Here is a 27,868-nt window from a genome sequence, read left to right as displayed (position 1 = left end):
CAAGCAAGAGCACTTCATTTTTCCTAATAGTTTAATTAGACTTTAATGATTTATTGCTCATCTGCAAGGATTAATATTGCATTCATTAAAAATCATTCATATACAAAATAAACCTCTCCCTCCTGGCCCCACGCTGCCATCCCCGGGCTCTTCCCCCCACGACATGGCTTATACAGAGATGGAGCCCTTACACCGAGGTTCAACCCTAACGGGGATGGGAAAGGGGGAGACCGTGACCCCCAAAAGCACAGAGGGGGTCTGGGCATGGGTCCCCCCGGGGGGAAGGGGAGACGCTCTTGCTCCCTCCCCGCAGCCATCCATCCTGGCTCACCGAGCCAGGCACAAGTCCCCCGGGAAGGTTGAGGGATGGTGGAGGGGTCCCTGCGAGGCAGGTGATCCCCAAAATCCATGGAGAGAGAGAGTGATGCAGCGACAGTCCAGGAGGAGACCGGGCAGGGCAAGAGAGAGGGGTAGTTGAAGGAGGAGGAGCAGGAGGGGAAAAGAGGGGGATCAAAGCGACAAGCATCCCTCATGACATCTTTCTTTGCACCCCCCAGGGAAGCAGCGGCACCCCAAATCCTGCAAAGCCCCAGGGAGGGACCCAGCCCCGGGACAGGATGCCTGGAGGTGAAGAAGCGACCCCGGTCACAGGTACCACAGCATCTCCATTATCCGTGTACTGGGAGATGCAGGCAGTGGGGGTCCTCCTTTCCCTCTGTACCCTGGCCTTGGCTGGGGGAAGAAAGAGGCAATCTGGGGAGGATTAAAAAACAAACAAAAAAAAAAGCCAAGAGAAACCTCACTGGGTTGCAAGGAGCTTCCCCCATCCTGGGACAAGCTGCAAGAGATGGAAAAAGAGAAACACATCACCAGCGAGGACGGGGAAGGGGATGAAGGAGGCGATGAGAGCAGCTGAAACATGCTGCGGGAGGGCAGGCAGGCTGAGAAAGCCCAGGTGGAGGGCCAGAGCAGCAAAAGAGAGCCAAGGGCTCTGCGCAGGGATGCGTGGTGCAGACGCTGGGGTACGGGGAAGGCTCAGCTCTGCGTCTGTCTCAAAACAAGAAGTGAAACACCCCCCAAAAAACCCAACAAAACAACCCCAGGCACCCTAAAAACCACCCCACGCTTCTCAGCAGGAGATGAGGCTGCTCACATGCCGTGAGCGCTCACTCGGCAGGCAGCCGCGCTCCTGATGCTTCCCCTCCCTTTCCAAACATCTCTTTAAGGATCAAACAGGAAAAGAGAAAAAAACAAAACAAACAAAAAAAATGTTTAAACTCAATTAAGGTGCAGTTTGGCTAAAAAACCTAGGAGAGATGAGGATAATTCTGGGTGAGTGACCCCCGTCCGAATTCAGATTAGCACCCTGAAACAGTGAACTCTCCCGTACCTGGCCAGCCACCAAACCTGGGCCAGTAGCCACCAAAATCTGGGTCACCTCGGCTCAGGGACCTTGGCAGGGCTTGGGGACAGTCACCTATTCGCACGGTGGCCAGCAGGCGCCACTCTGCTCCCTAGCAGCGCTAGGAGCGTTGATCTAGCAGCTAAAACTGGGCTCTTTAAGGCAATTTAGAAGTTGCAGATAATCCACACAAAGAAAGAAACATAAGATAAGGTAGAACAGCATCTCTGTAACTGTAGGGATCCCGGCCGAGACTAACACGGGCTGGAAAGGGTTAAAAAAACCCCAACAAAATAAAAATATCGCTGCAGGAATGAACTGCCCTTGGCGTATCAGGAGAGGGAAACCCTCTCCAGGAGCCAGGGCTGGGAGCCACCAGCAGCTTCAGCCACATGAAAGCAAGAAGCAAATCCCAGGTTGTCTGCCAAGATCAGAGATGTGATCATGTAAAAGGGTGAAACTGAGAAAAAAGAAATATAAAGTGACCTTAAAATCACACTGATAAATGTAAAAACAGGTTTCTCTGTTGGTTTTTTTTTTTAAAAAAAAAAGAAAAAGGTAAACCAAAATAAAATGATCTTTAAAAATAATCTCTCTAATGTTGCCTTGTGTGGTCTGGTCCTTCATGGGTATGGTCCATCAGTATCTAGAAGAGAAGGGAGGGGACAGTGAGGCCACGGGTGCTTGGGGACACAGCTCCTGTCCCAGCACAGTATGTCCCCAACAGCACCCACCGGGTGGGGAGACGGCAGCCCCCCGCCCCAGCCAGCACTGACCTGTAGTAATTGGGTTTGAAAGGCCCGTTTTTGTTGAGTCCCAAGTATTTCGCCTGATCATCCGTCAGTTCTGTCAGGTGGGCATCGAATGAAGGCAGATGCAAGCTGGCAACGTACTCGTCTGGGGAAGGGGAGAGGAAAGAGGGGATCAGGGGTGTGCGTCCCCCACTACACTGTCAAGAGGATGATGTATGGACTCATCATATGGCATGAAAAAGGCCAGGAGCACCATGCTGGGTCTGGCTGGGCTGTCCTTGCTGTCTAGCGCCATGGATTCACTGTCAGGTAAAGCCTACAGCAGAGCTGAGCCCAAGCGCTGGTGCTGAGCAGGGCTGGATGTGCACCAAAAGGCACAGGGGTTGCGTGAAAAGCCTCGGGGCAGGAAGGCTGCAGGGTAAGGGAAGCCTGCCACGCTGCAGAACATTAAGGCAAATAAATCAAACAACCTGCACGCATTTTAAGGTTGCCACCTCTGTTGGCTTCCCTGAACTCATCCCCTCTCTGGAAGTTTTGTGCAGCCCAGGTTTGACTTTCTCCTTATGCCCAAAACCGCTGGCCCTGGGCAGCACAGAGGCTAACTCAGCCTGGGGTCCCTTCACTCACCCATCTTCTTGGGCAGCAGGTACACGTCCTGTTTGTAACGGCCCTCGGGAGCGTTGTAGAGCTCAATCAGAGCCAGAGCCTGCAGAGATCACAGGGGACAACCCGGGGACGGTCAGGGACGGCCACCATGCCACGCGGTGCTGAACACCCGCAATGGCACAAAGCTCTCAGCAGCGGAGATAAGGATTTGGGAGCCGGAGGGAGGTGGCAATCATTTCCAAAATGCCTCAAACAAAAGGCTTCCACCTCAGGGCACATCCCTCTCTGGGTCTCCCCGATCCCACTATAACGCTGGGGGAGGACCAGAGCAATGGGAGATGAGATGCCACCCAGCCTGTTTACAGCATCTGGGCTTAACGCCCCGGGGAAAACCAGAACACGAGGATGGAGAAGAAAGGAGCAGCTCTAATTCTCTTGAACTGGACAGCTGCCATGTCACAGGGAAATGAAGGGACTGCTCCTTTTAAGCTGGCGGCATCACTCCAAAACCCACTGCCACTCCTTGAGCAGAAATTAAACCACATCTCCCCCAAGTGCCAGTTCAGGCAGCTGAGAGCCACGGCCCTGGTCCCTGTCATTTTGGACAGACAAGCACAAGGAAAAGGAAATTCCCTGCCGTTTGCAGTCCCCAGCCATCAGCCCCCTCCGTGTTTCCAGCCCAGCAGGTTTCTTCCATCACTCGCCGACCGAGGGCCTCGGCTGCTCACACAGCTGCAGATTGCAGAGCAAGAGCCAAATCTAATCACTGTTTTCTTTGGAAAGGCAGAGTCATGACAAACAAGCCACGTCTGCCCAGCGGAGCCGGCACTGATGCTGGGGAGCATTTTAACCACCGACCTCCAGATCCCCAAAACTCACCCTGGCAGGGGGGGATCGTGCTGTAGAAATCAAAGAGTCCAAAGACAAAAACTAAGCCTTGCTCTGAGGTAAGCTTAGACCTGTGCTAGGGGAGCTCTCCAGCGGCTTACAGCACAGCAGGAGCTCTGCCACAAAGCCTGGCTCATTTCAGAGCTCTCTCCCAGCTGTAACCAAAGCAGTAAGTTCATGCCATCATTAACTGCATCCCAGCCAGGAGGTGGTGGCTACGGTATCTCTGGCACTGGTGCCATCCCAAGGACCCATCCAGCTGTGTGTCCCCAGCTTCTTCCAAACCGTCCCCGCCCCAATGCTCGTGCCAAAGCCCCAGAGCATCCCGTGGCCCTGCAGCATACGGACCTGAGTGGTGGCCGTGATGGAGAGAACGAAGGTGGGAACTGTGGAGCAGCTCAGGTTGAGAAGACGGCCCTAGGAGACAGCAGGAGTTTGCAGAGAGCTCAACTTGCCCCCAGTGCCAAACCAAATCGCGTCTTGAGATAGGATTCCACCTCTACCCCCTCCCTGGGGCAGAGGGCAACCACAGCGCAGGGATTCAAGGGCCATCGATGTGACCAGGGTGTTCAAACTCTGCCTCAGTTTCCACCCTAACTGTTAGTTTTAAGGTAGGGAGATTTTGCCTTAAAAGAAGTAGTCCCTCCTACTGCCAGGAGAGCTCAAGTGGGAAGAGGAAACACCCAGCCAGTTTGCTGCGTGGGAAACCCTGCCAAAGCCAGAAGCAGACAGCGTTTGGGTGATAGGGATGGCTCCCGGCTCGAAAGACTGGAGCCAGATGGCACCTCTGTGGCTGCATGGGGTACAGGACACCTCCCCTGCCTCAAGAAAAGGAAAATTTAAAAAATCAATAAATTGGGAAACCCTTTCCTGAGCTCTGACCCTCCTCCTAGGTGTCCCAGCACCTTTCCACCTGGTTAAACCTCCGTTACAAACTCTGGCACACAGCAATTTCCCAATAGAGGCCCAAAGCCACATCACGGCACAGCTCTGAGTGCACCTCGGCCAGCAGCACCACGCGCTTCCCGTCCGGCCAGATGATGTGGTCCACTTGGGAACGGACCCGCTCCCAGGTCAGCTCTGGGGTGCGGAGGCTGGTCTGCAAAGGCAGGAGGAAGAGGCTGGAGTCATGGCGGGAGGACAATGGGGCAGACGTGGCTGTCTAGGCTGTAGGCAGACTCACCACATCGATCTCGGTGTTGGAGTGGCCCATGTTACACACGATGCAGCTGTTCTTCATCCGATCCAGGTGTTCTCTGGTCACGACGTTCTTGTTTCCTGCAGAGAGAGCACAGATGAACCCAAGGCAGTGGAAATATAAACACCCCAACTTCTCCTTCCCTGCAGCTGGGTCAGAGAAGCTCAGCTTCAGGCAACTTCAATCAGAACGAGAGCTCTCCTGGCCATGACAACAGAGATACACGTGGGACGAGCGCTGATCTTTGGTCCAACAAATTAACCAGGCTCTAGGAGACCCCAAAATACCCCTGGGGACACACGGCTGTGATGTCCCTCCTCCCAGGGACTGAGGAGGATTGTGGCCAAACAGCAGACTGGGCAGGGGTAGGAGGTAAAGCTCTTGCCAGAGCGCAGCCATTGCTCTTGTAAAACAAGCAGCACGTGGCAGCAAAGTGGGCTCCGTCCCCAGCTCCCCCCAGAGCCCTTGAGACACCCGCGTGGGAACGACTGCTCCTTCTCAGCCTGCCCCAAGGCTCACCTGCAGCCTTCTCCATCCCTACCTGTGCAGGTGATGACAACATCCACCTGACGGATTACTTCACTCAGCTTCACCACCCGAAATCCATCCATGCTGGCAAAAAAGGGGGAGAGGGACCACGATGAGGAGGAGAAGCCTGTTCCCTCTCTGCTCCAGGCTCTTAGCGCCATATTGCTGCAGCAGCTCCGAACTGCTCACTCAGCAGCCCCGCTATCCTTCCGCACCCCCAGGGACACCAGAGGCACGAGGAAGGGCTGTGCAAAGGATGCGGCATCAAACCTGCTCTCACAAGCGTTGGAGGAGCCGGGGCACATGTGGAGCATTCAGCCAGCCCTGCACAAACCTCGAGCAGCCTTCCCAAGCCAGCTGGTGCAGGTGCCCACCGCCTGGTGCCCCACAGCCCTGAAAGCTGCCCCAGCCCTTTCCCATCACACCCCAACGAGATGAGCCACAGATTCTCCTGGCTCAGTTTCAGCCTCTCAGGCCAAAGAGCAGACAAAGAGATGCTCAACAAGCAGTACATAACATCTTACCAAGCTTGGAGAGCACAGATGGGGTCAATCTCCGTGACGTAGACGATCGCTCCCAGGGCCTTCAGAGCGGCACAGCATCCCTTGCCAACCTGCCAAGGCAAAGCATCAGCGTGAAGCTGAACACGGAACGTGCCGAGCACTACAATCCCTTCCTGAAAACAGCCTGAACATGTCCCAGGCTGGGAGATGCTCATCCCGGCAGGGGTGCTCATTCATGCCAGGAGCAGCTCAGCGATGTATGTGGCGAGTGGCACTTCTGCCACAAGCTCAGCTCCCCCTCCAAGGCCACCAGCCCTCCAGCACGGCCACCAGCTGGCAGGGGCTTTCCAAAACCAATACGCTCGCAGCCTGCACAGCCCCCAGCATCACCTGAGCTCTCCTCCAAGAGGAGATTAAAGCCATTCTGGACAAGCATGCACTTTTCCCCCCACTTGCCTTTAAGCCGAAGGGTTTCTTTGTCATTCAGAGCTGTCCTGCACTGATGGGGGGACAGATCCTTCATCCCACGCTCCCCAGATCAGCATGGGGGAGAGCAGAGCTCCTGTAACAGCATCTCTGACTCTATCCCTCTCCTCACTACAAATTTAAATTGAAGTCTGGCTCTCCACATCACTTACCCACACTAACACCTGACTAAGCCGCATGTACCCATGCTCAGCCCCATTTTCTGACCAGCAAAATGCTGCAAGAACATCTCCAGAGACATCCCCTCACTTATCACCCAGCTCCAACCTCAGGTCTACTCAAAACAGCCAGGCAGGGCAAACTGGGACTCCAACCCACATCCAAAGGGGAAAACCAATAAGGGTGGAAGGACTCCCTTGTTTTAAAGAGGTCTAGTAAAACTCGGGACAGGCCCTGGAGACTACAACTCCCAGCACAACTCCCAGCTGGAGAATCAGACGCCACCCCGGAGCATCTGGGCGAGAGCCAGTGCAGCCTCTCGGTCGAGCAGAGCCGGGCTCCACCAGTGTCTAAATAAATTAGTAAGTGTGTTCCTGCTGGGAAGAGCATTTTGCAGCTACTGCCAGGCCCTTCGCAGCGCGGGGAAGATAAACACCCACAGAGACAGTGCACAGATGGAGGGAAGGTGTCAGCTCCCGGCTCCGTGGCTCTTCCAGGGCAGAATCATTTACAAGTTCACGATACGATTCCCCTCTGCCAGAACATTATCCACCAGCGAGATGCAGCCTGCCCCTCCACCTCCTCTGTCACAGGCTCGGTGACAGCCAGGCTGGATGCTGAACTCGATCCAGGGACAACAGATGGGAGCACCCATGGGTAGTTATAATTCAGGCCAGCGTTCCCAGCAACTGTCATATTTGCAGCCCAGCTAATCTGCAGGCAAACTGGGAAATCTGAGGCTTGTTCTCCAGCCTCCCAGCAGGTTCTAGCAAGATTCCCCTGGTAATCGCTCACCAGGTTTGATCTACTCCTATATGAAGCACAGGTGGTCTTTGCAGAGGGAAGAAGCTGGATGCTGAGCTCAGGGGAAGGATGGCTTGGGGGCAGGCTGACTCACAGCTCCACCGACTGCCACTTACGAAACTCACCTCCCCATAACCACAAACCACCACTTGCTTCCCTCCAAACATCACATCTGTGGTCCTCTTCAGGCTGGGGGACAGAGAGAGACCTGTGTTGGGATTAGTCAAGCGCACACCGCTGATGGCACAGGGCAGTGCTTTGCTGCAAGAGCCCCCAAAACCAGGTCCTGCAAACATACAGCAAGGGCGAAGCAGCAAAGAGCCCGATCTCTGCTCAAGAGGAGCCAGAGCCAAATCCACACCGGTGTGAGAGTGACAGTGGGGATGGGGAGAAAGGTCAGACTCACCCGTCCAGGATGGATTCCCGGCAGCAATACAGGTTGTCAAATTTCTGTTTGGTGACAGAATCATTCACGTTCATGGCTGGGACACACAGCTTCCCAGCCTTGGAGAGCTGGTACAGCCTGGAAGAGGACAGAGGCAGGTCAGAGCAGAGAGCAGAAACCCAGTAAGAGATCTCCAGATTAGCCTTCCCAAACCTCCTACCTGTGCACACCCGTCACGCTCTCCTCCACAATCCCTCGGATCTTCTTGAAAACATTGGGGTATTTCTTATAGACCCAATGGGTCAGGTCCCCACCGTCATCCAGGATCTAGAAAACAGGCAAGGAAGAACATGGAGCAGTCAGGCCTTCCATGGGGAAAAGCACTTGCTGGGGACAGGACGGGGAAAAAGAGATGGAGAGCATCTTCAGGCACTGATGGAGGGCTGTTTGGGCAGAGGCCTGGGGGCCCGGACGCCTGGGTTCCCCTAGTTGCCAGCAACTCGGGGTCTCCTCCAAAACACAGAGGATTTCTTACCCCCTGTGTGGAGCTGATGGATCCTAACAGGGTTTTCTGCCCCTGCTATTGCTCTGCAGCCTGGAAACGTGACCACAGGCAGCACTAACTAAACAGGCTGAGATCAGAAGGACGCCACAACATTCATGCCCTGAAAGCAAACAGTCGAGAGGAAAGGCTGCAGGAACTGTCATGGCCTGCTGACACATGCAATCACATCATTAGTGATCACGGACCATGCATCAAGGCAGCAAGAGGCGTCATCTGCTTTCAGCAAGGGACAGGTCCCCCGCAGAGACCCTCCTCTCTCTTTTGGAGAGGGTGGATGGGATCTGTGTCGAGAGGGGAGCAGTTGGGGCAGCTCCTGTAGGGCTGACCCCGGGGAGAAAAGAGGCCCCATGGTTTCTCAGCTCATTGGCAGCTCTGGCAGGAGATGTTCCCATGCTGTGGGGCTGGACCAACCCATGACATTGTCTCTGCAGCTCCTGAAACCCCCACGGTTGCCCCCCACTTTAACAGGGGCTCAGAGGCCTTTGCAAAGCCAGGAGGTGCCCAGGAACCTGGGAAGGGTGAGGAGCGACCAGTGACCGCTCCACGGAGGAAGAGGAAGGGCTGGAAGAAAGCTCATTACCATGTTGGCCTGCCAGCCATCTATGTTAACGCAGCGGTCAATGCACCACCAGAAGTCATCCTCCGACTCCCCCTTCCAGGCAAACACGGCAACACCTAGAAGAAGAGGAGCATCCTTGCCATATGCTGAGTTTGGCAGAGCTCTCTCCCGCTTGGCCCCCTCAGGAAAGCCACGGACAGGAGGGCCAAGGGGTCATGCCAGAGATCAAACCGCAGCCCCCAACAGCATCAGACCTGTTTATCCCTCCCTAAAAGGTATTTGGTTCAAACCATCCCTCAAAACCAGCGGTTTGGGACAAGGTTGCAGAGCCAGGAGGGGCTGGGAGGGCTCTGCATCCCAAGGCTCAGCTGTACTCACCAGCTTCTGCCAAGGCAGCTGCCACTTCGTTCTGGGTGGAATAGATGTTACAGGCAGACCAGCGGCACTGTGCTCCCAGCGCACACAGCGTCTCGATCAGCACCTGCAAGACAGCAGCGTGAGCGGCAGGCCCGGGGGAGCGGTGATGGGCACAAGGACGTCAGCACAGGGCAGTGAGGAACCGATCAGAGATCGGCTCCAGCAAACGCTGCCCTGGGGAAACACGGACAGCAGAACCTCCCCAAGACACTTCCAGAGAAGTGAAGGTGCCCAAGGCTGGGAAACTCAAAAGACTTTCTTCCCCAGGTCCGTTCCAGCCCAGACACCCCAAACAGGCAGCCACTCACCGCAGTCTGTGCTGTAATGTGGGTACAGCCCACGATTTTAGCTCCAGCCAGAGGCTTCTCGCCTTGAGCGCGTTTCCTGAGTGAAATCAGAGCAGACATGTCTGTAAAAGGAAGGGAGGGTTTTAATGATGGGTTAGTCCAGAGAGGCCCCTCTCTGCCAGACCTCCTCTCCTTTCTGGGGTCTCTACAACCAGCCCCATGGCTTTTGCTATAGCCGTTACACTGCCAGGGAGAAAACTCCTCATCGCTGGTCAAAAGGGTCATTTGTCACTTGACCATGTAACGAGAGAGGCCTGGGACGGGTGCTGCCCAAGGAAGGCCCCAGCTAAGGGCAGTCACCAGCCCTGCAGCAGAATAGCATCAAGGAGAAGCACCTAAAGAATATGAAAACAGTGCTGCCATATCTCAGAAGAGCTGCTCTAAACGTGCCTGGATTAGCTTCCCCTTCTACGGCTTTGGCAGCATGTGTTTAAAAGGAGCTCGAAAGCAACATTACCCAATCACCCCACTGGAAATGGTAACTCAGCTTCCCACAGCCCCCGGGGAAGGGGTTGGGACCATCAGCTTCACGTCTCCAAAGGGGTTGCGAGATCCTTGCCCACTGAGGTTTTTCATCCAAAGCCACCAGAACATTAAACCCTGTGAGAGCTCTGCTGCCGTTAGAAAATGGGCGCCACACATCGTTAACATTTGCTGTCACATCTAGTTCTTCCCCACACATAGTGTGAGTTGTGGGAACTGCCACAGCTCAGCTCCTGGTTTCTGGAAAGCACGGCACCCGGCCGCAAGCCCCACTTTTACCTTGTTCAGCGATCTCGATCTCCCGGCGCCCAAACTCTGCCTGCTTGATGTTCTTCACGCAGAAATTGCTGCTGCCTTTGGAGTTGGTTTGTTGTTTCTCTCGAGGAGACACCTCATCATCAGAGCTGTCTGTGTAGGAGGCAGCTAAAGCCAGGAGAGGAACACATGTTACCCCAGAACCTCTTCAGGTTTCCGCTCCATTTTGCTTCCCAGCTTTCTCTCACATGGTTCGAACTACAAGTCTCTCAAGGAAAGCCAATATTCAGAAGGAATTTTGCTCCCTAAAACAACCCAGAACTAACTGGGTTATCAGCTGCTGATCAATGCCTAAGCTTCAGAAACGCCCAGAATTACAGAATTATCCCCTCCATGTCCAAGTACAACACAGCAGCATGGAGCATCCTGACACGCGGTGCGAGCAGCGCATTCACAGCAGCACCAACGCTGGATTTGGGAGAGGATCATGCGTGGACAAGGAGCCTGGCACCTACCAGAGCTGTAGCTGTCGGTGGAAGACTGCGAGATGGAACGGGACAGGGACCGACGTCCCGTCTTCGTTGGGAACTTGGTAAACTCCTGCATGTCATCTGCAAATTGGATTTGCTGAAAGTGCAAAGAAAGAGAATCAGCGGGTGCTCCTTACGGCACATCATCTTTCCAGGCTGTACGGGCCCGTGGCTCCCTTCAGTCCATCTTGACTGCTGCAGTCACAGAAACAAGCATCACCAAATGCATCAAGGAACAGATCTGTGGCTGTTGAACCCCCTCCTCTGCCTGATCATCTCTGTCACCAGAAGGTTTAAAGCAGATTTTACACCTAACACTTGAAGATTGAAAAAAAAAAAAAAAAAAAAAGCACCCAACGAGGCTGAAAACATCCCCTTTAGCCCATCTCTGGCTCCTTGAAGCTCCTCCAAGAAAGTCAGACTGCTCATACAACACCAATACTGTGCAGCCCTTCAGACAAGCCCAGCTCCGGTAAGACCCTGCCCCAACCTGTCCCAAAGGATATCTGCCCAAAAGTGCAGCAACAAGAAGGCTGGGACAGTCCCAGCAGAAACTCAGATCCCTGGAGCTTCCAGGTTCTTCCCCAGGAGCAGAGCATCCCGCAGGTTAAAAACACAGCACATCCCTCCAAAATCAACACTAAAAGCAGGGGGAAAAAAAAAACTCAACAAGAGAGAACATTTCAACAAAAAGTAGTTGATGTTGCATTGGCTTTCAGTCTCCTCCGCATTACAGATGTTTCCATTGTAAGAGAAGCCCTAAAACAGCCACCCCTCCTCCCTCTCTAGGCCAGAGGCAACTCAAGACTCCGGCACCTACCACCAGCTCATCAAATTCAAGTGCCTTGGGTCAAAAAGAGGGGGAAAATAGCCCCAAATTGCTCAGCTGCTTCACTCATCCCATGTGACCAGCCAGCAAAAAGCCTTATTGCTGTTTCTGCAAGACAAAGACGATGGAGATGAAAGGGAATTAGGAAAAGTGCCCGTGAATCCAGCCCGATGCCCCCCTCCCCGGTACGCTGCCACACAGGAGACCCTGAGAAAGAGCCCCGGCGCGGCCTCTTCCCTCTGATCATGTCACTGCAGGATTTAATTTTGCCACTTAACAGGGACGAGACATCATGGCAGGGAGTGGGATTAACAAAGCATCCCCCACAGACCCAGGAGACCCTGAGAAGAATCCTGAAGAAATCAAGCTGATGGAAAGAGACAAGCCACAGTGGCCTCAAGGAGGGGTTTTCCATGCCACAACGACCCCAAAAGCTCCCTGAAAGCTTTGATGTGGGAAACAGCCTTCAAGGGAATAAGAATGAAACTATTTAGTTGAGATGATCCACCCCAGAAAAGAGGAATCTGCATAGTCTGGGGTGTCTGCAGCACTAGTATGGTTATTTGGGCTATAAAATGGAGCCACGGTTCCTGGAGAAACCCAGCAGATGGACCAAAAGCAGCGTTGGTATTCTGCTCAGGAGGGGGAAAAAGGGACATGAAACCCACCGCTCAGTCCAAGGGAGGACGTGTGGGGTGACATGAGGCAATGGAGGTGACTCCAGCATCCCCTCCGGGAACACACCAGCACGGGAGCAAGTCCATCGTCACACCCAGGCAGGCATCCCAGGCATTTTTGTGGGTACCGCTGCTAAAAGGTTTTTAGACAGCTCCTCCGTACTGGATACATTACAGCCTGGTATCTGCTTCCCAGACCAGGCTTCCCAGCAGACGCCCGTGTGATTCTGACGCAAATTGCATGAATTAGTGAAAGGAATAGGAACGCTAAATGGAGTTTGCAGGTTTGGTTTTGCAACTGGTTTAGATCGGTTGGTGCAGGGGATGGAACTGGAGAGCATCATAACCTACAGCACTGCTGGGAGAGCTGGTGCCAAGAGATAAGAGGTGCAGAACTTCCAGCAAGCAACGCCAGGCAGGTAACAGCAGTGTCCTCGGGGCCAGAGGTGGCAGGCACAGCGGTTTCCCAACCAAGGAATCATATTGCTGGAATTTGTTCAAGGTCTGGTGCTTGGATCAATCTTCCCTTGATTGCCTGAGAAAGGTTTGTGCCACCTCCATGCTGGCGTATTGTTCACGGGCATTTCCAGGGGAGGGGGGAAAAAAAAAAAAATCAGCAATTTCAGAACAGCAAGATTTCCACCCCTTTGCTCCCATCTCTTCCTCTGGCAACTCATCAAACCAGAGGGTGTAAACATGCCCCATAAAACAGCTGCTGGCATTAAAACAGCTTAAAGTGTTAGCTGAGGAATTTTCTCTCAGGGAAAGGTTTCCAGGGAAGAGGTGAACCCAGGAGGAGAAGGGAAAACAAAAAAAAAAAAAAAGGCCAAGCCAGGCTTTGCTGCTCCAGCCCAGGGCACAGGCGGGTGTCTGTCCTTGCGTACAGCACCCAGGACATCAGAGCCCCGGGCCAGGGCACTTCCCTGGGGTGAAATGCGCTGCCTGGATGGTCTCAGGGAGCAAAGCTCATTTGGGATGCGATGGGAAGGAGGGTAGGGATGGACAGCTGCTGCACTCCCCAGTTCCGTGCCATCCCCACACCACCACGACAAACAAGATCTACCGGACACCATCATCCCCTTTGGGGTGTTGAGCCAGCCCCAAGGCACAGTCCCATGTTTAGGGGAAACAGCAGTTCTAGAAATGGGGGGTTTGAATCCAAGGGGGAGGGAGAGGAGAGGGGGAAATCACCACTAAAGAAACCAAGTGCTGAATTAACCACAGTAATCCTCGCCGTGGCTTTACCAGAGCTCATCTGAACTCTGCAGCTTAGCAAAATCTGCCCTGTCTAAAATTATCATCAAACATCGCAAGCAGCTTCAGAATCGAATGAATCGTTCACACATCAAACCTCCTCCAAGCCCGGCAAATTAACACAGCATCCGGCAACCAGCCGAGAGGAAGATGAGGGAGGATGGCGGGTGCTGTGGTCAGGCAAAGCAACCAAACCGACTGCCAACGTGCATGACTGTCGGCCGTGTTACCTTCCACGTGCTGGGCTTTCTAGCTGCATTAAGGCGACAGAGAAAATCTCGTAATCCCTCAGCTTGTCATGGGAATTTGAATGAACGGCATTCCCAGCTGGGGGCTGTGGACAAGTCGGCTGGTGTCTGACCAAAGCCGGGCTGGCTGCAGCAAGGGGGAACCAGGATCAGGACTGTGTGGTTGCAGAGAGCACGATCACAAATCACGTCTTGAACTTCATTGTGCTTTTCCAACCGGGTGGAGCACAAGGGTTTAAGAGCAAGGAAAATATTTTTTCATCCCAGCAATTTGTGACCAAGGAGGCAAAACAACACAGCACTGATTTCTCTGCACAGAAACAGAGCCGGGGTGTTTTCTGGCATCGCTACCCTCTTACAGGAGGAGATAGGGCCGGGGTCCTGGTGCAGCCCTGTGCCAAACGAGCAGCTCCTTGCTTGGTAGGGGGTTTTGGGCAATGTTCTGTAGAAAAACACCAGGATCTGACATCTCCTGCCAAGTTTTCGCAAAGTGACGCCGAACGCCCTGCTCCCAGTCACACCTGCCAAGCCAGAAGTACATTTTCTCCCCTTGCGAAACCTGGTGCAACCGTTCCCACGCAGATCCGACACTTCCCAACAACGGCCACTCGTTTTCAGCTCAAGCCATCCCTCCAGGCACTGGTTCTAGCCTGGCCGGAGGTGGGGGAGCATCGACCTTGCTGATACAGCACCGCATCCCAAAAAAGGGTCAAAAGAGGTGCCAGGGACCCCCGGGCTCTCCCAAGGGAAACACAAGCCACCTTGTTTGGCTGCACTGCCTGGTGCTTCCCAAAACCACTGTGAAGCTTCAATCAGCTTCAACAAGACTCTCCCTACGTTATAAGATACCTGCCCACACATGGACACATCGGCTGGGAAGTCCCAAACCCAGCAGCACACATGCCCCCAGCACATACAACCCTCGTTTAATTATTACATCATACGAAGGGCAAACAGATTCCAGATCTGGACTGCTACCATCTAAACGAACCAGCAGCTCGTGACCGCTGGGTGTGCCATCCTCCATGGCTTATTCTGCATTTTTCCCCCAGCAGTCAGGCTAGAGAGCAGATTCTTGAGCTTACCGAGTAACAGAAGTTCCAGCCCCCCCAGCTCTGAGCTGCAGAGGACTTTGTGAATCCAGCTGGATTTACCTCGGGCACAGATGAGCCAGGCATGTCCTTCTCACACAAGATAACCCCACTTTTAATTTTAAAACTCTTCCATTCCCAGAAAGGCTCCAGAGAGGATGCTCAAGTTCCTTCACTGTGTTACACATCTCCGATTGCATCCTGTGCAGCCTTGGGGAACAGTGGCAGAGCAGGCTGCGGAAGGAGGAGGAGGAGGATTTGGAAAGCATCCACCAACTCACAGCCATCCCCGGGGGCCACACACTGACCCCATTCACCGAGGTGCAGGCTCCGCGAAGGAAAGGACACGTGCTGGGGAGCAACTTCAGGCTCCCCTCTTACCACCACCAGCTTTGCCTTAGCAACCTTTTTTTTTCTTAATTATTATTTTTCATTAGGGACATGTGTGATAGCATGTCCACAGTGGTGTAAAAAAAGTGCCCTTACACCCACTTCTGCCCTAGAGTGACTGGAGGGGGGTACAAGAGCTGGCTCTGCACATCACCCAAGATGAGAAGGAAGCAGTGAAGCACCTAAAACCCTCCAGCCTGTTTCCTCCACCACATCCACGGACACGACAACACGGCACAGTTGCCCAGGGAGAAACAGCAAAATCGGAGCAGAGCACATTTTCGCAGCAACACAACTGCCTGGAAAGCAAAAAGGTCTCTATGACCCATTTCTGTCCTCCCAGGAGAAAATCTGAAAGGACCCAGGGTCCTGGGACCTTTCCTTTGACTGCAGAAAGCCAGCAGCAGAGACCAGGACTATTCCGGGCAGCCGATTCCCCTTATTTAATCTCCTCTCCCCAGTAAAATCTCTCTGGCAGAGGCCGGGAGGGCACTGCCAGTTGCGCATGCTGCTAAGGCAGCCCTGATGTGCCCTGTCTTTTTAAGTTCATCTTTTTTTGTCATTCCTGGAAATTAAGCCAAACTAGAAACGCTTTACAGCTCAAATCAGCGCTCATCCTTTTCACCAGCCCCAATTGCACGCAAGACGCAATCAACAGCTTGTACCAGGGCTGAGTGTGCAGACCTGGAGATGGGCACCTTCACACAGCCAGGCTTCAAACACTGAGGATTCGTTATCTGCAGAAGGACCGTTTCCTCCCGGGGAGCTGCAATTCGTTTTTCACAAGGAGCTGGGTCCTGCCACACTGATGAGTTCAGGCATTTCTAAAGGACAGTTCTTTTAATCCACTTATTTGCAGAAGTGAGTTGTCACGTTCAGTCAACGCAGCAGCGAGGGAGTGAAGAGGCACCCCAGGGGCTGAGGCCTCTTCAGCCATGCATCAGCAGAGGAAAAAAAAGAAAAATAAAACCAGCATGAGCCTTTTCTTCTATTCTAGGTCAAAAAGAAGAGCCGAGCAGCAGGTTTGCTTGCGCCAGCTCCTCAGAAAAGGGACAGCACTCTTCCAGGCTCTGCTCCTGCCACCATTCAGGTCCCAGCGGGGACCCCATGCTTCCTGACCGGGAGAAAAGAGCCCTCCCCAAAGCCACCCACAGCCTCCTGCCACGTTCGGCCCCCTTGGGACCAGGGGTTGAAGCCACCCCAAGCGCAGGTTCCCAGCGCCTCTTCCCTGTGCCGGCCCCGGGGCTGGCAGCACATCCTGCTGCGGCTGGGGGGAACCGGCGAGCGTGGCCATGCCAGGGCGCTTGGTTTGTTTAGAGGACTTGGCTGCCGCTGTCCTCAGAGCCCCTCTGCCCTACTTCCAGGCTGGGAGAGCCAAGCTCCTGCTCCCAAAGGACATCATCTGGACAAGGGACACAGAAACCACCCCAGCACACAGGGGAACACAGCTCCCGCTCCATGACCCGACAGGACATGCTTATTTTTAGGGTGGAAATCAGTAAGACAGACAGGGATGTGTTTAAGGTTCCTCTCCTGTGAGGTTACCCAGCCCTGGAGGGGTATTTCTGGACCACGGCATCCCATAAGGATTGAAGGAAAGGAAAAATCAGGTACTTGGAGCAGAGGAATGGGGGTATTGCGATCGGTAAGGCCGCCACCCTGACCACTCACTGTCCTCAGCCCCAACCCACAAGCAAGGGGAGGGTTTTGAGGTGGGTTTGGCTACGTGATTCATAAACCACCCCATTTTACCACCTCTGTGCTCTGGCCGAGTGAGCCAGCACACACCCAGACGACAAGCGACTGCATGAATTCACGCGAGGCTGGGGCCCAGCTCGTGGGACAGCCAGATTTCCAATTCAAATCAGCTCAGCAGCAGAAGATGCCCCAGCCAGAGCGTGAGGCCAGGCATAGGAGTTCACATTAGTAACTCCCTTGGCTTCAGCCTCACCGTGCTGCAGGGATGCTGGAGGAGCAGGATGGCAGCCAGGCACTCAGCAGGCATCTTCTGATCCTCCACACCCACTGGCAGAGCACCAAGGGCCCTGGGAAGAGCCAGAAAAGTTATATGGAGGAACAGGACCTGCTTCTGCTCCAGGTATGGCCTTTGCAACAGCAGGACTTTCTCCTGATGGTTCCCCCAATCCAAACCTTTAGAAGAAACCTCAAAGCACTTCATTCGGACAAGACAGCTGGAAAGAGCTGCCCAAGGGTGCCGCTCTGTGGATCAAAGCATGATCAGTGCTGAATTTGGAATCTTCACCTCTGGCCCCCAGAGAGTTCACGGGGTAGGTTTGTCTCTCCGCAGAAGCGGAGACCTGCTTGGCACTTTCCTCGTTGACTCCCCGAGCAGGAACCAGAGCCAGATCTCTGCCTGGAAACCTTTACGCCATTCCCGACAAGGAAATAAAGGGCATTGAGATCCTGGCAAAGTAAACCAGCCAAGCCCTGATACCAGCCTCCATCCTTCACTGGCGGAGAAGGGCTGGTTGGGTAAAGCACCAGAGGAAAAAAAAAAAACCACCCACCACAAATGCCAAAACAAGTTTCTATGAGTAAAAGAGGAGAATTAAGGACTTTCACATGAATCCCAAAGCTTGGCAGAGAAGAAGAAACACCAGGAAAGAAGTGAGGCCATTCCAAAGGTTAATAGGCTGGAAACTACCACAAGATTTCAGTCATCATGAGAATCACTGTAAATGCTAGTTAAAGGAAAAATAAACAGAAGGCGGGATTAAATAAAATAAATGTGATTTTGAGTGCCCAGCTGTTAAATAGTAACTGGGAATAACTACTGCCTTATAAACACCTTGAGGTCAAAGGTGTACTGCTTCCAGCAAGAACAGAGGGAAAGCTCCCCACCAGCAGATAAGGCATCTAGTCCTTGGACTCCAGGAATCGAGGCAAAGGCTTGCTCCCAGCTTTTACTCAGCGGGATATCTCCTTCACAGCAGGAACAGCAAAAGTCCGAAACCTGGGTTCCTTAAGGGCAGTGAACTCCCATCATGTTTCACAGGTTAACCCTACAAACCCAGCACGGCTACCCGGAAGGACAAACCACTTCCCGCAACGCAAAAAGCTTTATCAGTTTAAAGACATCCCATTTTTCGCCTATGGATTCATCTGCGGTGCCCACCCAGCTCTGTGGCACACCAAGCGTTTAGGCAATAGGGTAATTTGGATTAATTGGAGTTACCTTGCTGGGAACGTGGCACGGACAGGACTGTGGGTTAAGTCATTCACAGCGGCTTGCAGGGCAAACTGAGGACTAACGGCCTCTTTGGAGCTAGAAGCCCACAGAAATGTGTTTGCGTATGATAGCTGATAGGGAATCATCTTTAGTTAGCATCAATTTTTAAATTAATTAGCAAACTCCTCTACAACTACAGCTATAGTAGACAGAGGGAACACTTAGGGCTCAGAGGGCTCGTTCAGCTCCATTACGTGGCTCTGAAGCGAGGGTTAGCCACAAAAAAACACCAGATTGAAAACCCCAAACCTCTCCTCCGTGATACTAAAGCAGCCCCTGTGTTTTGGGGGAGGAATCAGTCTACCCAGCACCCCGGGTGCCCCACCTGCCTCCTTTTCTCCCCAAGAACTGGCTCGCAGAAGCACAGCGTTTCAAGAGGACCAACACAGCAAACACCATGCAGGCGAGGCTACAGGGTTAATTCAATTAAGCCCCTTTCATTTAAATGGGGCAGGAGGAATAAGAATTGACGTCCTTGCGGGGATGACAAGCTCAGCGAATATTTGGAGAAGGGGTTGGTTAACATAGGGAGACACAGGCTGCGCTGCCTGCAAGAGGCTGACGGCTCCAAGGTCAACAGGGATCGGCCAGATGTTCTCGCTCCAAAGTATGTCCAGGTTGGATGCAAGCCTCTCCCCACAGTGCAAGAATGTGTGATATTTGGGGCTTCCTGCAGGGAGGCGAAAGGAGAAGAGGCAGAAAATAGAAGACGCAGGTTGAACCTCACCCCAGGCCATGTGGAAGGAGGAAAACAAAACATGAATTTCGGCAGGGCAAAGCCCTGAAGAACCTCCTTTCCAGGTTGCCTACCTTCTCTCTCCCTGCAAAAGGCTGGAAGGAGCTATTCCCTACGCCCACGCCTTGTAAATAAACCAGGCTCCCATAATCCCCACCCAAATCACGGCTCCTGAATTAAGGCAGCTCCTCTGCCAGGCACAAACGGGTCCTGCCAACGAACTCCAGGTCTGCAGGAGGCAGCCAAGGGGAAGCTGTACCCACCTCCGAGGACCGCGGGATCCTCACCCGAATTACAATGCAGCCTGTTTGACGAGCTGGAACATCATGTCCTCGGCCACCTAAGTTCTTTGGCTGTCACCAACCTGAAGTAAACAGATTCTGCAGCAGCAATAAGCTCGTTACCAAGGCCACCGTATTGATCCCAAAGTGTAACTAAAATTCACAGTTCAAGCAGCCCCAATGTGACAGGGCAACCGGGGCAGCCTCCTGAAGGCATGAATAGCCCCAGCTTCCGCATCCCGCTTTCTCAGAGGCAGGGAGCCCACAGGGAGAGATTGGCTGCTCAAAAAACACCCTAAGTGGCAGCTTCCTCTTTGGACCATCGACCAAGGCGCCCCAGAGAGCCTGTTCCCCGTGCTGGGGAAGCATGCCGAGATGACGCTTAGCCCAAGGTCAGACAGGTACGGTGCAGACTGCGTTCAGGCGCTGCTGAGGGCGACCAAGTCCCCAGGACTCTGATAAGGAGCTCCAACATACCCCGCCGAGATGGAAACAAGATGCTCCTCCTTGGTGGGACTCCCCAAACCTCCTACAGCATCCCCCAGCCCCGCATTGATCCAACCCACGGTCCCATTGAGAAAGAGCGGGGTCACGCTCTGCAGAAGTGTTAGCACAAGGTCCTTTGCACCTGCAGCTCCACGGGACCAGCGGCAAGCGCTGGGACAGTCATCTCAAACGTCACCACCATCTGCTGAGTGAAGGTGAGTCAGAGTTCTCAGATAAGCAGCCCCGATCAAAGGGCTCATCAGGAAACGCAACAAGCCCTCTGCAAACGTGAACGTCGCCCACAGGAAGCTCCCAACGATAAAAGACACAGCCAGGCACAAGCAAATCTCTTCAGCTGAGTCGTGCTCTGAGCAGGCGAGTCCCACACCCTCCCCTGCTCAAACCTGGGACAAGGCACTCGTCGACTCCTTAGAGAAACAACACAGGAGGATCCTCACCTGCAAAGCCCAGCATCAAGCCAGTCAGTTATCTGACAACTCCAACCTGACCTCCAAGAGTTGGTTTCCAGAGAAAAAAAACCCACCTTCAACCTCTAGCATGGAGCACAGAACAGGCTCCAACATTTGCACAGGCTGGAAAGCACGGTGAAAACTGTCCAAGTCCCAAAGAAAGTATTGTGGTAGGCTGGTCCCTAGCAAGAGATAATCTCACATTTTGGATAAGGCCTAAAGAAAACATGGCATTTCTGCTGCCAGCAGACTTCCCGTGCTCCAGAACTGGCTGCGCACGTGAGAAGGAGGGTCCCAGCAAACACAGCGGGGCTCGCAGGAGAACCAGCGCTGCTCAGAGGGGTTGCCCCCACGCCCACACCAGCAGAAGTTGACAAGTGATGCTCCTGAAGCCTGTGGAAAATTAACATCCAACTCCTTTCCCATCTCCAAAGGCCAGACATCAGACTGGGACTATAGGAGGAGAACAGAGAAGCAAAAGCCACACACCCTGGCATGTCATTTTGAAGATGGCTTGTGTCCGTCAGACCCCGAAAATCTCCTTTCGTCCTGCTCTCCAGTTCAATAACTTAATTAAGCATCTTCTGGCTTTGAAGGAGTGCTGTGTCTCAAGGACAAGCCTCCCCTCTGGACACTAACCAGACCCTCCAAAAAGCCAAAGTGATGAGAAGGACCCAAGAATGACTTATAACAGAAATAATTATGATTCTGTCATTTAATATAGCCCCACTAGCGACCTGTCTGCTCCCAGCCCCCGGTAAATCATCTCTGTTCAAAACACCCTCACGATTTGCTTTTGCCATGGGTATAACCAGCTCAACCTGTGACCATCTAAGCACAGCAACGTGTTCACTTATTAGGGTTTTCCCCAAGGAAAACCCCATCCTAGGTGGTCCATACAGAGTAGGATGAGCTGTTCAACTCATCTCAGCCCAGGCATCTAGTTATGAGAAAGCAAAACTGTGGGGAGAGGAGAGCAAGAAAGCAAAAGAACAAGAGGATTTGGACAAGGAAGCAAAAACAGTCAAGTGTATGGCATCTGGCTGAACCAGAGGAGGAGGTGGTGGCTGCTGCCCTGGACAAGCACACAAAGGCAGAGGAGGATTTATGAGCAGCCTGTCTAAGGGATGAAATTAAAGAAAGGAAAAACAAGCGACTCCAGAAGCTCTGTCAGTACAAACAAGGACAGTCGTGTCTCCCTGACAGACCGAAGGGGAAGGTGGTTTATTAGCACTCGGCCTGGCAGAGCTGCAGGGACCCGAGATGACTCGGGACTGAGAAAAACGGGGCAGAAAACACGGCTCTGAGAAAGGGCTGCGTGCAGGGCAGGTAAGCAGCAGACTGCTGCAAGGTCAGACGCCGCTCAGGCAGGAGAGCGGCTCTGCAGGCACCAGCAAAAAGCAGCAGGAGAGGTGATGCTCCAGAGAAGATGTCCAGCCCCCCCCAGGGGACGGCAGCTCCCCACAGGCTCCATCTCCCTCTCCCCAGCTTTCCCCTGCTCCCATCTCGTGCCAGCCAGTGCTCACTACCCCTGCAAAGCTGCAGCGCTGTACATTAGCATTCCCCACCACACAGCCTCAGCGGGATTCCTCCGGCACCGGCATCTGCAGGGGCACAGCATCAACCCAAACACACCGACCACGAGCTCACCAGCTTCTTGGTGCCAGGTAGTTCACCTCCCCAAGAGCAAATTCAAGGCTGTAGCCCATTTTACACTCCAGGCGTGCCGCATGAGTAAGCAGATCTGTCTGCAGGGTGTCCGTCTGTCTGTCTGCTGGCACCCAGGTGTGAAGGAACCCACCGGACAACAATCCCCACACGACAAGGATGCAACGGGGATCAGGGGAAGCAGCAGACAGGGACAGCGCTTGCCAAACCCCCCCATCTCTAAGCATGGTGATGTGTCTGGCCCACTCGAGGGCACCCACGGCAGGGCTAATGTGGATTCGGGAAAGCAACTGCTGCCAAGGGCACCGCTGGTCTCCAGGGAGGCAGAAGAGCAGATGCCCAGACACAATGGTGACGGCACACAGGGATCTGGAAGAGCACAACCTGTGCCCTCGAGCTCTCCCTTCATCCTGTATTCACTTAACCTGAGCAAGCTGCAAGCCTCAGTGTTTCCAACCGCCCCCAGCACACGCTGGAGGGAGTGGAAAGCTCAGCATCGCTCACCTCTGCCTTTAAACCACTCCCCACCAAAGAACCGCCTTGCTCTGACCAAAGCTGGTGTTATTTTGCTGACAGCCCAATTTGCCATAAACTGCAGTGAAAAAGGAGCTTCGGCGGAGCCAGGCAACCCCAGCTCTTGGGGGAAAACTGCCCCATTTCTGCAGAAAGGCTACAGCTCTGTTCGCCTCGACTGTGTCGACTCCTACTTCAATCCAGAGTTGATCATATTTAATCTCTTAATCTCTTACCTCCTGCTGTTTCACTTTTTCACCTTAAACAAGTCGCTGACAAGAGAGGAAACAAAGACATCAGCGATCCCCCAGGCTGGCTGCACAGCTTGGGCTCGCTCCGGGTGCCCCCGATGCAGCCTGCCGACAGCAAAGACAATGCCGACGTGCCTCCAGCTACGTCTGAGATGCTGCCCCAGGTCCGAGCTGGGCACGGGATGCTGGTGGGCTCACGCCAGCTCTTCCACCACACACTGGCGCTTTCCCCAAGTACCGACACAAGTTAAGGCTCCTCTTTGAAAAGCTATTCAGCAGCAGGTCACACGGAGGAGATGGAGCCCACACTAAGCTTGGCCACATTCCCACCCTCCCCATCTCCAAACACCTTACGCAAACTGCATCGGCAAAGTTGAAGGAGCCTAAAAGCCCAAGGATTTCCCCTACCTCGATGCCGGTAAATCATCTCTCTCTCAACCATCTTCGTCGCTGGCCTCTGATCATGCTGAGAGCTCTGGGGGCAGCGAACACAAAAGTCACTTCGACTTGCCTTGAAACAGAAAAGCGTTTTAATGGTTTAATTGCGATCCTGCTTCGAAGGCATCTGAGCTAGGGACACTCAGTATCTTATCTCAGGAGGGCAATTCTCCCTTCTTCGTCCTTTCATCCTTCTGCCAACGCCTCCTGCTATTAGCGAGTGCTATTTGCGGTAACTAGCCAGGCAAGGAAAACAGTGGCCCAAAGCATTTTGTTCCTTGACCTCAGCTGCATCGCACGCTCCCCAAGATCTCACTGGCTGCTGATCTTATCAGCCTCAAATGTTGTGTGTCACTCTGGGCACCTTTAATATCATCACCCAGCCAGGAAAGGCTGCAGCAGCCACCAAGTCTGACTGTGGCTCCTCATGCCGTGCAACAAGCCTGCGTTACAGCAGCAAATTCAAGGTGATACAACATCCTGTACCCCCCAAGACACAAGCAAATTTTGTCTCTGAGGATCAGTTCCTCCCTACACATACATCACACTTCTTTTTATGACAAATATTTTGGCCCCATAGGATAGTTCAGGATGACTAGTTTGCTCTCCCCTCTGAGCTCAGCTGGCTGCAGCCTCATGCTGTTAGCTCCCCAGCTTTGAGAAAGATGACTGTAATGAAAAGGTAGAAACAATCCGCGAGTTTGAGCTGTGCTGAGCCACTGCTGGAAGAGGCAGATCCCAGCTCCGCATTCCTCTGCTCCTTCCTCCAGGCTATGTCCACAGCCTGGATAAACAGGGCCAGGGTGCAGAAAAGAGCTGCCAGACCCCCACTCCCCGGCGGCAGCCATGAGCCTGGGTGAAGAGACGTGTCTCAAACACAGATGCTCGACAGCAGCCCCTCCACGAGGGTTGGACGCTGCCCTAATCGCACCACTGGCCGGAGCAGGCAAGGGAGACATTTCTCCAGAGGAGGATGTTCGCGTTCACTGTGACTGCTTTGCCTTTGCTTCCAGCACAGAGGCAGGCAGCTGCAGCCCCAGGGAGAACACTATGTTCAGCACAGCGGGGACCTCCGGCCGCAGCTGCACGGATCCGTGCAGTGCTGGGGAGCACAAATCCACCTCGCTGGCAGGACTGGGACTTCAGCAGCACATTACCAAACCCGGCAGGTCCACACCAAGCTAGAATCGTGAGTCTCCATGCGCTCACCCATCTAAAAGCTGGTTACCCGAGGTAGTGGACATCCTGCATGCTGCTACAGCAGCACAGCCAGTGCTTCCCACCCGCAGTGCCATCCGTACACCCCAAAAGGGTTACGCAAGCACCGCCAGGAGATCTCAGGAGCTCCTGTGAGAAGGTCTTCAAGGATGAAAGGGTAAAGAGGTGACCTGGGAAAGCTCAGCACCGGAGGCTGCTCTGGCAGCCTCTTCCCCAAGCCCAAACTGCTCCCACCCACACCCGCACAGGCCCCTTGTCCCAAAAAGGGGTCAACACTCTGAATTTCCTCCTGTCACCCTTCAGAGTGACCTACAGCAGGGTCACTGCTGCCAGCTCATCCTATTTAACAGGTCCCCCTCCTCTGTCCCCACTGCAGAGTGCTGTTACCTCCACGCACACAGCACCCACTGTGGACCCTACACGCAGGCTCCCCAGACCCGCTCCCCTGACCTCACCTGCCTGTGCCCTTGCCCAGGGTCACCCTGGCCCCCAGGCACCCCCATGCCACAGCCAGCCCCCTGCTCTGCTCCCCCCAGAGCTGGGCCAGGCCTGGCCCCAGCCCCCCAGCACCGGACCATGTCCCCCGTACCCCCCTCCATCCCCAGCCGGGCCAGCGCCGCACCCCTGTACAGACCCCGCTCTCCCCAGTACCCAACCCTCCCCCTTCCACCCCAAACTGGGCCAGCGTCCCCCACCGGGCACCTCCGCCCCCCCCCCCCCCCCCGCCGGTACCAGCCCGCTCCGAGCCCGGTGCCGATGTCCCTCTCCCCCACTGCACGGGGACTGCCCCTCCTTCCCAGCCCGGACCAGTTCCCGCTTCCCCACCACCCTCTACTCCCCCGCGGGGCTGCTCTTCCCACAGCCGAACCGGGCCCACCCCCGCCGGTACCGGTACCTTCTTGGGGGCCTTGGTGACGGTGGCCATGAAGGAGTACTTCTCGGCGTCCTCCGCCTCCTTGGCCTGCTTCACCTCCTCGCCGCCGGCGGGCTCCGGCACCGACATCCTGAGGAGGAGGAGGAGGCGGCGGGACGGGCCGCGGCCGCCCGCGGCACCGGGCGGGGCGGGGCACGGCGGCAGGCGGGAGCGCTCCGGTTCGGTTCGGCTGGGGCCGGCCGGTCCCGCGATAGAGGCCCCGGTCCCGCCGGCTCGGAGCGCGCTGCAGCGGGGACTGCGACCGCCGCGCTCGGCGCCAGGGGCGGTCCCGCCGTGACGTCAGCGCGTATGACGTCAGCGCGCACCCGCCGGGCAAGTGAGGCTGCACGGCGGCGCCGGGAGGAAGGGGCGCGGCGCCGCGGCGCCCCCTGGCGGCAGCTAGTGGAGACGGCGCGGGGGCGGGGCCGAGGGGCGCGGGGGGCGGGGCCGCGGGGCGCGGGGGGCGGGGCCGCGGGGCGCGGGGGGCGGGGCAAAGGAAACGAATTACGGAACAGCTCGAAATTAAACCACGAAAGATAAAACAAAAGAACAAGGGTTTGTGGTGTTTGGGTTGGGTTTTTTTTTTCCGGAAAAAGATATTTATGTTTATTCAGGGAAAAAAAAATAAATTAGGGAAAATAAGAATTGAAATAAATCGGGGGAAAAAATTTAAAATTCAAGAAAATGGAGAAATCACGGGGAAAAGTGAAATGACGCGGGATGGCGGCAGGAGCAGGATGCGGCCAGGCGGCCCCGCGACGAGCGGCGGCCCGTGGGAGCGGGGGCACGGGGGGAGCGGCGGGGGGGGCTGATCCTGAGCCCGGGAAGGCGGAGGGGAGGGGGGGCCCAGGCGACACCCGGCCCCGAGGGGGGTGCGCAGCCCTGTTTGGGGGCGCTGGGCCTGGGCAGGCCGGCCTTCCTCCCCTCCTCCTCTTCCTGGCCCCACCCCGGGTTCCACGCGGGCAGGGACACCCACACCCTGCCCACGGGGCCAGGGGTGCTAAGGGGTCGCATCCTGCACTGTGGCGGGGCTCGGGGCTGAGCACCCACCGCGGCACCCACCCGGGACCCTCGAGAGCACCCGCACCCCTCTGGCAGCACGCAGGGGGGGATCTGAGGGTGCAGGTGTGGGCAGGGTGCGGGCACGGCTCCTGCCGATGGGTGCCCGTCTGCGCTGCCCCCACCGATGGGTGCTCACCCACCCTGCTGGGCATCCCTCCCGGGGCCTTAGGGTGCCCAAACGGGCTTGTGCCTTTGTCCCAGGACAGGCAGGAAGGCAGCAGGCAGCAGCCCTGCCTGCGGGGGGGGGCACCCTGAACCTGTCCTCGTCCCCAAAGCCCCCACCGGCAGCTGGGGGGGGGGGGGGGGGGGCGGTGTCTGAGCCCCGCTTGGGCTTTGCTTTCCCAGGGGCATTCCCTTAAAATGCAAGCTAGAAAAACATCAGCATTTGGGTTAAAACCCCGAGGGGGGTGCAGATAACATTTTTTAACCAAAATTGCTGTGTCTGGCCACAAAACGGCCTCTGGCCACCAAAATCCTCCAGCAGCTCCTTGGCCAAAATCCTGTCCCGGACCCACTGTGTCCCGGGAACCGCGGTCCCGGGGCCCTTTCCGGGCGCCTCTGCCCCGTCAGCAGCTCTGCGGTGCCCGTGGCAGCATGGGGGGAGGTTTCCCAGGGTGGGCAGAGCCCTCTCGGGGCGCTTGGTGGGGTCTCAGGCGCTTGGTGGGGTCTCTGGGAAACGAGGTGAGCCTGGGTGGTCCCAGTCCCCCCTGATGCCACAAGCACCAGGGATGCAGGGGACCCCCCCGGGTTGGGTGCTGGGGCAGGGTGCCCCTGCGCTGTGCCACCCCGTGCTTTTTAAGGCACAAACACCCATTTTGCACCCCAGGAGGGACCCCGGGATGCCACCACCCTCTGCACCCCACTCGACCTTGGGGGGTGGGATTCCTTTTCCACCCTCCCCTACCAGCATGGAGGGATGGGGATACGGCTCCCTGTGTCCCCCAGCTATGGGATCCCTGACGTGGGGGGCTGAGAGCAGGTTTTGCCCCCCCAAATTGCGGGGGGCTGGGGGGGGGGGGCTGCTTGGGGCAGGGAACTAACTCGCTGCTCCCAGCTGGGTCAGTAATAGGGTGGGGGAGGGACTTTTCCTACATTTTCCATGTGCCTTCACAGGTTTGGGCTGCTTAAAGCAGCTGGGGGGTTCAGGGATGAGGGTTTGTGGAGTATAAATTCAGAGGGCACAGGTATTGGTGCTCCTCACACCCCCCAATCAGCCAGGGGCACTC

General features: G+C 55.2%; 1 protein-coding gene across 3 annotated transcripts; it reads right to left on the bottom strand.

Annotated features, from left to right (window-relative positions):
• Positions 1–17: 17 nt before the first annotated feature.
• Positions 18–25,887, bottom strand: AHCYL1 (adenosylhomocysteinase like 1). Of its 3 annotated transcripts, none has more exons than XM_054803554.1 (17): positions 25,563–25,887; positions 10,853–10,964; positions 10,362–10,505; positions 9,561–9,661; positions 9,214–9,316; positions 8,857–8,951; positions 7,932–8,038; positions 7,733–7,849; positions 7,452–7,515; positions 5,899–5,987; positions 5,388–5,458; positions 4,832–4,926; positions 4,649–4,747; positions 3,997–4,065; positions 2,782–2,860; positions 2,179–2,299; positions 18–2,048 (listed from the first exon to the last, which is right to left on the bottom strand). In XM_054803554.1, exons 1-17 carry the CDS (start codon positions 25,668–25,670, stop codon positions 2,042–2,044), a joined length of 1,581 nt encoding a protein of 526 aa, XP_054659529.1. In that variant the 5' UTR covers positions 25,671–25,887; the 3' UTR covers positions 18–2,041. The 3 variants fall into 3 exon arrangements, with proteins under 3 accessions (XP_054659529.1, XP_054659531.1, XP_054659530.1); XM_054803556.1 differs by lacking the exon at positions 25,563–25,887 and adding an exon at positions 16,041–16,297; XM_054803555.1 differs by lacking the exon at positions 25,563–25,887 and adding an exon at positions 14,961–15,150.
• Positions 25,888–27,868: the final 1,981 nt, after the last annotated feature.

Source organism: Grus americana, chromosome 25 (assembly GCF_028858705.1).
Source record: "Grus americana isolate bGruAme1 chromosome 25, bGruAme1.mat, whole genome shotgun sequence".
NCBI lineage: Eukaryota > Metazoa > Chordata > Aves > Gruiformes > Gruidae > Grus > Grus americana.
The sequence above is the reverse complement of the archived record's forward strand: the minus strand, read 5'-3'. Positions and strand labels throughout refer to the sequence as shown.